The sequence below is a fragment of the Chamaea fasciata genome, unplaced genomic scaffold (genome assembly GCF_029207755.1).
Source record: "Chamaea fasciata isolate MVZ Bird 193981 ecotype frontalis unplaced genomic scaffold, bChaFas1.0.hap1 SCAF_4, whole genome shotgun sequence".
NCBI classification, from domain to species: Eukaryota; Metazoa; Chordata; class Aves; order Passeriformes; family Sylviidae; genus Chamaea; species Chamaea fasciata.
Genome location: NW_027094089.1, coordinates 2,025,297 through 2,036,468, shown reverse-complemented (window position 1 = coordinate 2,036,468; position 11,172 = coordinate 2,025,297). Strand labels below are relative to the sequence as shown.

Here is an 11,172-nt window from a genome sequence, read left to right as displayed (position 1 = left end):
AAGTACGAACCTGGCCCTATGGATGGATGTTGTCAAATACTAGGACACGGAAACCATTCCCATCCAATACGTGAAAAGGATTACAGCATTATATCAAACGGGAATTCCAGCCTAAACGCCCGATGTGCAGCCAAGCGAGAGAGGGGCCTCCGGCCCTCAGCCAGCCTACCGCCGCGCCGGGCACCTCGGCTCGGGATCTGCCAGCCGCCCGGCCGGCTGCGGTGTCGGGGCTGCTCCGCAGGACCCTCTCCAGCTAGTGAGGAAGTGGAGTTTTCCACCACCATCACCACCCCCGGAGGCACTTGCACCCTGTTCCTTCGTTTTGAGGCATTTCCATGGGTTGGTGCCCACCATCTTTTATGTAGTTTTGTGATGGTTGAATGTTTGGCCCGCTTCTTTCTTTTTCTCCCCTCGATGGGGACTCCCGAGTGTGCATGAGGCCCCGCGGAGGAGGCCGGCTGCGAGCTGCAGGGTTCCGTGCATGCACCCCGTCAGGGGAAAAAAAAAAGAAAAAATTATGTTCTTCTAGTGCTGCGGGGAAATGCACTGCTCCCCGTATCCGTTCCGATTCACCTTCCTGGCCCTGGCTCGGTGCGATTTACAAATGGAGCGCTCATCCTCTTCACACCCCGTGCACGGCCCGGGAAAGAAAAATCATTCTTTCTGATCTGAATCACTCTTCCTCTAGAAGTAGAAAAGTAATGAGGAAAGATCCCAGTGATGAAATACCACGCTAACACCTTCGTAGCATACAGTGTGCCTCTTATTCTCTCCAGCGAAATACTTCCCGAGTTTAAAACCTGATTTCGTTATTACCTAGCCTCGCTAAAACCTTTATTTCGTGTAGCGGTTATTGTGGAGAGATGCGTGGGAAGTGCTGGGGAGACCTTGAGGCAACGAAACGGGTTCGGGTCGGGCAGATGAACGGTTGCAGTAAATTTGTTTCCCCCCAGCCAAAATGCATAGAACTTTTTGGGGTTTTTTTCCGCCGATATATTATATTTGGATTCAAGGTTCTCGCTGCCACACGGGAAATACCCGCGTTTCAGCGAGAAACCCCTCGCGTGCGGAAATGCAGACCACCACAAATCTGCCGCATCAGACAAGATCTGTCTGTCTGTTTCAAGCAACCTGACTTGCCGTGAATTTCACGTTCCTTTCTATAGCCATCGTTTGAGTTTAGGTAGCTGTCTTGCCGCGGGATGCAGGAGAGGCAGCGGACCCCGCCGGGGCAGGCGCCCATCGCGGCTCTCCAACCCTGTGGGGCGATCCCACGGCCGCAGCCCGATAATCCGCTCAGCTGTTTGTGGGAAGCTCGTGGTCCGGGGCAGCTCCTGCTCCGTGCATCTCTTTGCAGCTGTAAAACTTTGACAGAACTTTGATCTCGGCCCACCCCGGCTCTGGGCCACGGGCGGTGGCATCCGAACCCAGGGTCCCGTGGGCTTTCGAGGCTGAACCCGGAGAAACCTGGACCCCGCTCATCTCTCATCCCCGGGGACTGAGCCGGGAGGGGGCGGGTGGCAACAACCCCGCTCCCGGTCCGCTCGGAGACGAGCCCCTTGGGCCCGGCACGGGCATCGCCGCCGCCCCGACGGCGGGGCAGAGCCCCCCCCGCCCCTTCCCCTCCGCCGCTTCCCTCCCTCCCTTCCTCCCTCCCTCCCTCTCTCCCTCTATCTTTCTCTCCCGCCGGGGAAGGAGGGTGGCGGCGGGGGCGGGCGGGGGGCGGGCTGAGGGGCTCTGGGCTCGGCGGGGCGGCGCGGGCAGCGGCAGTGTCGCTCCGGCCGGCGGCAGCGCTCTGCCCGCCGGTGCCTCCGCGGCGGGCGGTGCCTCTCCCCGCCGGCCCGGGGTCGGAGCCGCGCCCCCCGCAGAGCCCGCGGGCAGAGCCGCCCACCTCCTCTCCTCCATCGCCCCGGCCTCCGCCCGCCCTCGCTGAGGCCTTCTCCGCCCCGGAGCCGGCCGGGCTCCTCCCGCGGGCATGAACGGCTATGGCTCCCCGTACCTCTACATGGGCGGCCCGGTGTCGCAGCCGCCGCGGGCTCCGCTGCAGCGGACGCCCAAGTGCGCCCGGTGCCGCAACCACGGCGTGCTGTCCTGGCTGAAGGGCCACAAGCGCTACTGTCGCTTCAAGGACTGCACCTGCGAGAAGTGCATCCTCATCATCGAGAGGCAGCGGGTGATGGCCGCGCAGGTGGCGCTCCGCCGGCAGCAGGCCAACGAAAGCCTGGAGAGCCTCCTCCCGGACTCCCTGCGCTCCCTCCCCGGCCCGCCGGGCAGCGCCGAGCCCCCCACGCCGCCGCCGGGGCCGTCGCCCTGCGCCGCCCCGCCGCGGACCCCGGCCGAGCTGGCGGCCGCCGCCGCCCTCCGCTGGGCCGCCGAGCCCCCGCCCGCGCTCCCGGGGCCGCTCCCCAAGGCAGGTGAGGCCGGGCCGGGCACCGCCGTACCGGGACAGGAGGGAAAGGGAGGGCTGGGATCTCGGCTGTCGGTTCTGGGGAATGGGTCCGGAGAGTGGCGAAGGCTTTCTCTTTCTCCCCACGGGCTCCGTGGGGAGGGAATGCGCAGGAATTCCGTTGGGTGCGCTTTACCGCTCTCGAAAAGCACGGAGCCGCGCAGCGACCGGCCCGCTCCCCAGCCAGAATCGCGTCACCGAGAGTAGAGGAGGGGTCCGGCGAGCGTCGCCGCTGCCGACCGGCTCCCCGACGTGCCGCTTCTGGACCCGTTCCCAGAGCGGGAACGGGCCGCATCCCGCGTGGATCACAGCAGCGCGTCTTTCTGCCGCTCCCCGTCCAGCTCCCGGGCTGGAGCAGCTTGTCCGGCTTCCCGCACCCCGGGAGTCGGGACCTCGTCCAGGACAACAACTGCACAGAGGGGCTGGGACCGAAAGCGGAGCCAGGAGCTGGAAAGGCTTCTGCGGGGCTGTGACGACCGGGCAAAGAGGGGCGGTGGCAGGGGATGAGACCTCCTGTCCCTGGGGCGGCAGCCGGGGTGGGTCGGGTGTGCTGAAACCTGTGCCTGCAATGGGCGCCTGTGACAAGGCGCGTCAGTGCGACCTGTCGGTAACACACCTTTCTGGAGGGCAAAACTAACACTCCGGAATCGCTGTCGCGTTCCGTCCATTGTCTGAGCGGGAGCTGAGAGTCTTTCACCAGACGGATGTTTCGGCAGGCAGGCCGCTGCCAGCCCAGCGCGCTCCACTGACAAGTTGTGACAAAGATTTCCGCGGTTCCCCGGGACGGAAAAGGGTCCTACACTGTGGCGAGGATGCGGGTTTGGGACCGGCTTCCCATTTTCCGGCGCTTGGCACCGCCTGCCTGCCCTGCGGCACCCCCGTCCCCCGCATCTCGGCCCGGTTCCGCCGGCCGCTCCCCAGGTCCTGGCATGGGGGGCTTCTTTTCCCTATTTTCCCGCTGGTCGTAGCCTCCCTCTGCACACACGGGGCCTCATTCCTGCGTGGAGGTGGCGGGGGGTAAGGCCGAGGAGGTGGGGAAAGAAGGGGGAAAACACGCCTTGCTTCCTCGAGAAAACGAAAGTTCCCATCCGCCTGCACGATATAAATCTGTCGGATAGGAACGATATTAACTTTCGTGCTCAACTTTCCTTCACCCTGATGTATGAACTTCCCAGTTTAAAAGATTACAGTAATCACGGGAGGAGAGTGTAAATCGAATCTGATAGCAATAACTTTTGGGGAAGGTCAGGCTCAAGTGAAATGTTACCCAGCAACAGGCATTTTGTTTGCAAAATACAATCAAAGCGTATTGATGAGAAATCCTTCCTTGCCAGCCAGTCAGCACTTTCTGATAACAGCTTTACAGAGCGAAAAAAACAAACAAACAACAAAACATAACAGAGATCTCCATAAATCAAGGCCTTCGACGCTGTGCCTGCTCCCGTCTCTGCCCGCGGTGAGGCCGGGCTGGGGGAACCGGGGTACCCCGGGACAACCCGTATCCTTTCTCAGCCCTCACCCGCGTGGTCCTCGGCCCCTGATTGTCACAGGCAGTTTGGGGTTTTTTTTCCGCTTTTTATGGACATGAGGATGCACGAGAGCAAAGCGGGAAATGGTCCCCTTAGATGTTCCTTCTGTCACCTTCCACCAGACCCTGTTTAACCAATCGCACGACTTGCTTTTTTCTAGCTGTCCTGCGTGCTCTGGGTGGCGGGGTTTTCTCTTTTCTGTCCTTCCATTAACTGTATTAAAATCGCCATAAAAACAGAGGATGGACCTCCTGTCCACCCGGTTTCTTGAACACACACACAATCCCTTCCTGCCCGAGAACGTTATTCTAGGGAGAAGTTTTTCACTTCCGAAGGGATATTTCCTTATACATGGTGAAATCAGATCCGTTTGCTTTTATTCCTGCTACGATCGGCCATTTCGATGGGACAGTTGTGAAGTTCTGAAACTACCCTTGTTGCATCTGCCTCGGCAGACCTGGAATGATTTCTCCTCCTGATACCGCGCCCATGAACTTTCCTTGCCCACCTAAGTGCGTGTTACGTTTCTCTTAGTAGTAGTTATCAAGACTTGAAAACAAAATAATGCTATATTCATCATCTGATATTTTCAGAGCCAACTTCTTAATGCAGCGCAGCTGTCTCCGTGTTAATTTGAGAACAGAGATTAGGCTCCTACAGAATATTTTTACATCTTTGCATATAGGGAAGGAAGTCTGAAGTGAAAGCAATTAAAAACAAAAACCAAAACAAAACCCCAACAACCCATATCAAGCTAAAAAAAACCAAACCCCAGCAACCAAAAAATTCGCCCAAAGCAAAGAAAAAAGCCCCGCCAAAAACGTAGCCTTAGTTTTTTGTGCTGTTATGCTAGTTCTGCTATCAGTCTTTCCTAATAATGCGACAAAAGAAAACAGCAAGTACTTTTGAAGTACAAGAAAATCTGTGTTGAGAAAAGAGCTATCCTATCAATCAAAGAACAAACTGTTTTAACAGGGAGTCAGCAGCGGGAATATTGGAGAAGCAAATTTTGTTCCAAAATATTACACCAACTTCTCCAGACAAGTTACTAGCTTGATAACAGCTTTTCCCTCTTACCTATTTTGCTTTTATTTGGCCCCTTTACAACATTTGACTCTCGATTATTACTGTATAGATAGTCGAGAAGAATTGGGGTAAACATTGTGCCAAATTCGTATCAGTTTTATTTATTAATTTGTATTTTACTGTAAATGCATGTAGGGTTCTTCCACGGTTCTGTTTCGTGTGTATCTGTATTTGCACTGCATCTCTGATCTGAGATGATATCTGTCTCTGCATGCATATTATTTGATGAATACTCCCCATCTTTTATATCAGTAGGAAAATAGTTTCCTTAGTTTTCCCAGAAACCACAAACGGGATACTTAAATGCAGGCAATTTGAAATAGACGGTGTTGGGGGGAAAAAACCCTCAACACACATGCACAAACACACACACGCAACAAAACAAACCCCCCAAGAAACCCCCCCCCCCAAATCCAAAAAACAAACCCAACCCGAAAGCCACACAAAGAAACAATCCTCCCAAACAAAAACAAAAACCCAGAGAAAGGCAAAATAAACACCCCCTAGCCCCCCCAAACTGAAAAGCAAACCAGCCAAACAGCACCACCACCACCGCCAGAAATACAGCAAAAAATCCTCAGAGCTCACGCAGAACAAAATACAGCACCCAAACGGCCACAAATGTAAAAAAAATGTCTGAGGATGAGATTTCTTTCTTGAAGCCGAGAATATCCTCATGTGAAACTTACGAATTATGAAAAGAAAACAGGCTTTGGTGAAGAGCAGTAGATCGTACGTTCTAAATACGAAATTATTTTTGTACCTGAAAATACGAACATTTACAATTAATACATGCGTGCAACATTCCTGCAATTCAGCGTCCACACAGGGACATTTGCAATGCATCCTCACAATTTTTTGTTTGTTTGACAACGGCTATTATGCCTCCCCACAAAATTTTCGATTGTTTGGCGGTGGCTATTTTTTGTGCCGATTTTAAACAGAACGAAAATCCCTGTCGCGGCGGTCCCCACGAAGGGATGGGGTCAGTCCCCCGAGCACGCCTGGTCCATCCCGAGCCCTCAGCGGGCACGGGGTGTTTAAAGGAGTTGAATACAGCCTAAATGCCCCGAGGGCCGGCCAGGTGAGCGGCCAGGTTCGGGCCCCGGGGTGTGACACGGCGGGTGTGACACTGCCCACCGCCCCAGCCCGGGCACGGAGCCGCCTGACACCGGCAGCCAGAAATGCTCTCAGAAAGACAGAGGGGAAAAAATACAGCAACCTCCGCTCTCAGTGGTAGCCCGCAGAGGGTGATTCTGCATGTGTTGATGGCACCACTTGGAATTAAAATCGCCGAAATTCTCGTTTTCCGCGTCTGTCCCCACGAGTGTAACAGCCCGGTGAGATGCGTCGCTGTGACCTGTGCTGTGCGAAGAGATTACCCCCGTGCAAAAGCTAAGAGCCGGCATCTGTGCAGTCTCGTGATGACAAAGATGCAAAATTCAGAGGGATGAGTTCTCAGAATATGCAGAAAAAAATTTAGCCGAGCCTCATAAGGATATTTTTAATGGTACAGAAAATTAGGCAAAACTGAAATATCTTGAAAGTAACACTTTGTAAGGATCAGGGAATACATTAGAGATACCTTACCTGATCTGAGGGTGTTGGTTTATTTGTTTGTTTGTTTGTCTGTCTGTTTGATTGATTGTTTTAAATAAACACATATTTTCTCCACGGTGGTACTTGTTCTCATCCCATAAAAATACACTGTAAACGTGAGCATAAGGTAATTTGGAAATGCATTCTCCTTGCCTTCAGTCCATTTGGTAATATTGGCCACCACAGGGGAGTCTATTTATGTGAAAATTAGGGCTATCAGATTCCTTAAACAGCCTCTCTGACTCTGTCGGGACAGGGACAAGGTAGCTGGACGTCCTCAGACTGCCTGCTAAGCCTTGAATGTATAAATAGTCCATTCACCGTGATTTGTAATAAATGCATAGTGAAGGGATTAGAAGGGGAAGGTGAGCCTCCCGTTTTCTCAAAAATGGATGAGCGGTGCCAGTGTCTCAGCATCTCCTCAGAAGGATGCAGGTGCCAGTTTGCTATCGGCAAACAATTCCTGCATTCTGCTTTGGCTGCTAGAGCAGGATTGGTGCACTGAGCCTGTGAGAAAAAGGAAACGTACATTCTCTGTAATATAGAACATGCACAGTTATGGCTTCTCTGTTTGCACCAGACAGACAGCATAACAGTGTGAAAACCAGTTCCCAAAATGGGTTATCCTGCTAAAAGGGGTGAGGTCTTTGTAAGAGCATCTGTGTTCCTCAGCTATACACTTATCTTTCACGGCCCAAATTAGCAGCATCCCATCTCTCCGTAGGGTGGCCCATCGTTTCTGCCAGGTACAGCCACCCTCGTGAGGAGAACCTTCCTTTGCCATGCTCACACTGTCAGGCTGTGCTCTGCCAGGATTTCTTGTTTATTTATGGCTCCCATTGTGGTGAGCATAGTGGCTTGTCGCTCAGCTCAGGCTTGCTCAGACCCTGACTTCTTCCTCTCTAGTGGATAAATTGCATTGATAGTCTTTTTTTCATGCTGATCTGTAAAATGTTTAGCCTAGCCCACTAACTGATAAGAAGGTGCCCTGCCTGTTCCTGCTGTGAGAGGAAGGCAGGAGATGGTGAGCAGTGAGGCTCAGGTGCTTGCACGCCTCTAACTGGTTCCTTCTCACTTGGGCAGGTGGGATGATCAGCACATTTTAGGAAACTTTGCTTGCCTCTTACAGCTACTTTATCTAGTTGGGGTGTTTGTCAGGGGCCTGGAAAACCAAGCAAACACTTGTATCAGTTTTTGCAGACAGTCCTACCCGTCTGTGTGTTCAAAAGCGCTACCCTGTGTGGTTAAAGTGTGATCCTTGTCAGCCACAGCTGGGGCAAGGATCCTCTCCCCATGCATTGATGCTTCCTAAGAATGTAATCCTGTTCAAGGAGGAAATCCAGCAGTACCATGTTCTTGGGAAATAACAGTGGACAATCTCCAGCAAGTGTACTGACCCCCTTTTGCACAAGCGTCCTTCCCTTATTCTTGCTGGCAAGCAGTCTTGTTTCAAAGGGTTCCATGCTCTGGTCAGGCATTACCCAAGGGTTTTGAGTGTCTGTCTGGAGACAGCATGGTCATTGGGCTTGTTTTTAGCTCAGCTCTCATCCTTCTTAGTTTGGCACACAGAAAGCAAGATACCAGGGACAATTGCTAAGAGAGGTGGTGGGGTCCTCACCCTTGGAATTATTTAAAACTCATCTAAGCAGGAACAGGACCGACCTGCTCTTTGTCCAAGGCTGCTCCCACTTTGAAGAGGACACTGGACCAACGCCTTCCAGATGTCCTCTTCAAACCAGACTTTCCTAGAATATGTGCTTGGATGGGACAAGGCATCAGGCATGCTTAAGGGTTTAGAGGAAAAGCTGCAATTCTTGATGTGGGAGGAACCAATTTCTATAGGAGAAACCAGTTCCTTCAGACCCAGAGTTGGAATACATTTATTTATTTGAAGTCTTTTAAAACCTTCAACCCGTAGTTATAACGGAGTGGTTCCACCAATGCTGTTGGAGCTTCAGGGGAATTTTCATCTCATAAGTGCACTCTTCAGCTCAAGGACAATGAGATGGTGCTAGTGAGGAATTACGATGTGAAAATTGCTGAAGTTCCTCTAAGAAAGCTTGCACTTCGGTGGTGTGTTGCTGCCGTGGTACCAGTGAGAAAGAATGGATATAGCACTTTTGATGCAGCAGAAAAATGATCACAGCTGCTTTGCTTGCACGTGGGAGAATGAGACAATGTGACCTGTCTAGATCAGGTCACATTATCCTTTTGCAGTTTTATTCTCATGGGATGTTGCAAAGACACCTTAATTTTTATAGGATCTCTGCAAAAATATTTGGAAAAAAAGCACTTTCCCCTGGCCCTAGAGTCCTGGTCTGTTCACTTTAAGAAGACAACATCCTCAAATTTCTGTAAGAACTTTTGGCCTCAGTTTTCTGTTAATTTTTCTGACTTCTCTTTGCAGACATGAATGAGGAGCGGTTGGGTGATGCCAGTGGAGCAGACAATGCTGAGACCTACAGTGACAAAGACACAGACCAAAGGAGTTCCCCAGACATGACTAAAGCCAAAAGTTGTTTCAACCCTGAAAGCCCTGAAATTGTTTCAGTGGATGAGGTCGGTTTTGCAGTCCAGAAAAACGGTGGGAGCACAGAGAACCGTCCAGACAGCCCCAAGTACCACCCAGAGCAGAACCACCTCCTGATAGAAGGTCCTTCTGGGACAGTTTCTTTGCCATTCAGTTTGAAAGCAAACAGACCCCCACTTGAAGTCCTGAAAAAGATTTTCCCTAACCAGAAGCCAGCTGTGCTAGAGTTGATCCTGAAGGGGTGTGGTGGTGACCTGGTGAGTGCTGTGGAGGTTCTCCTGTCCAGCCGGTCTTCAGCGGCTGGGGGAGAGAGAACTTCTGCAGAATCTGACGGTCTTGTTCTGCCTTCCAACGGGCATATTTTTGAACACACGCTGGGCTCCTACCCTATTTCATCTTCCAAGTGGTCTGTGGGCTCGGCATTTAGGGTTCCCGACACTCTGAGGTTCTCTGCTGATTCCAGTAACGTGGTGCCAAACCCTCTGGCTGTACCCTTGCAGCACCCTTTCCCGCAGCCGCCCCGCTACCCGCTGATGCTGAGGAATACTCTCGCCAGGAATCAGTCCAGCCCTTTCCTGCCCAACGACGTCACCCTGTGGAACACGATGACACTGCAGCAGCAGTACCAGCTGCGGTCCCAGTATGTCAGCCCTTTCTCCAGCAACTCGGCCAGCGTTTTCCGAAGCTCTCCAGTCCTTCCTTCCCGCTCGTCAGAGGATCCCAGGATCTCGATCCCTGACGACGGATGTCCTATTGTGTCCAAGCAACCAATTTACACAGAGGATGAATATGAGGAGAGGTCTGATTCTTCAGACTCGAGGATACTTAACACTTCCTCTTAGAGTGACATTTGACCCGTGACAGCTAAGCGACACTCACAGTGCAGCTGAACTCCTGGCCCCTGAGAGGAGGGACACGTCCTCTACAAAACCCTTGCAATTGCGTTAGAAAGTGACTTTGCTTGGTAGTGTACTATAGCAATAAAGACGTAACTTATTTAATTTCTTGCACTTCACTGGATAATGCCAAATAGCAATACTCTGGCTTTAGTGCTGAGTGTGTGTTGCAAAGGAAGACTTTATGGCTGCCCGGTTATGGGACTCCAGAAGACTCATAATGGAAGCAGAAGCCCAAGGTCTACTTTGTTCCTTAACTCAGAAAAATGGGGATGTTAAACTAGAATACTTGAATGCTGTTTTATAATTGAGAACTCCTCAGGACATAAGAAATCAAGCAAACATAGTTCAATTGCAAATGGACTAAATCAAGGACCTTATAATCTTATGCCAGTGATCATCCTTGCAGTGAAAGAAAAAGGCAGAAGAAAGTAATACACACATGCAACTAACATGAGCTGCTTCTGTGCCGTTTGAGCTTGGACACTTTTCAGAGAAATATTATTAAGAATTATTCTTTTCCCATGGCTAGGTCGAAATGTGTAATGTCAGTGTAAAACCAATTACAGCTGTGAATTGCATGAAGTGTATTGTGAAATGAACACCAGATTAAGCATTGTCAGGTTAATGTAGCATGCTAAGGACTCTAGAAAAATAAACTAAGATGATGATCTTGGTTTATGTCATTTATACTGGGCAAATAACATTCTGAAGATAGAGAGCTGATTAGTTCTCAGCCGGGGTTAAAATGTCCAGCTCCAGCAGCTGCAGTCAGGGGGAAACCTCTTTTTCCAAGTCTGGGTTTTGCTCCCCTGACTTCCAACTTGCAAAAGAGATTAGGTAAAAGTTGTCATCAGGGAAACTGAGGTCTCTTGTATTTTGTACTGCAGACATTTCCGAGCTCAGCTGAGTAAAGCAGAGCTTGTTACAATCACAGAAAGCAGAAAACAAAAGGCTCTCCTAATGCTTCAGAAGCATCTTTTTTTCCTATTCTGTAGAAGTAGAAAAAAAAAAAAAAAGGAAATAGGGTGTAATAGCAGGCGTTTCTTTAAAATAATTTTTAGCCAAATGGCAACTTCCCTTTTC

At 51.2% G+C, this 11,172-nt stretch overlaps 1 protein-coding gene across 1 annotated transcript; it reads left to right on the top strand.

Annotated features, from left to right (window-relative positions):
- Positions 1-1,975: 1,975 nt before the first annotated feature.
- On the top strand, positions 1,976-10,832 carry DMRT3 (doublesex and mab-3 related transcription factor 3). The gene is made up of 2 exons (XM_066182259.1): positions 1,976-2,414; positions 9,068-10,832. Exons 1-2 carry the CDS (start codon positions 1,976-1,978, stop codon positions 10,030-10,032), a joined length of 1,404 nt encoding a protein of 467 aa, XP_066038356.1. The 3' UTR covers positions 10,033-10,832.
- The last annotated feature ends 340 nt before the right edge of the window (positions 10,833-11,172 follow it).

Excerpts from the sequence above, each read along its gene's own strand:
- DMRT3 (XM_066182259.1), top strand. The coding sequence starts at position 1,976 with ATGAACGGCTATGGCTCCCCGTACCTCTACATGGGCGGCCCGGTGTCG. Across the intron at positions 2,415-9,067 it reads GGGGCCGCTCCCCAAGGCAG|ACATGAATGAGGAGCGGTTG; the intron begins GTGAGGCCGGGC and ends TTCTCTTTGCAG.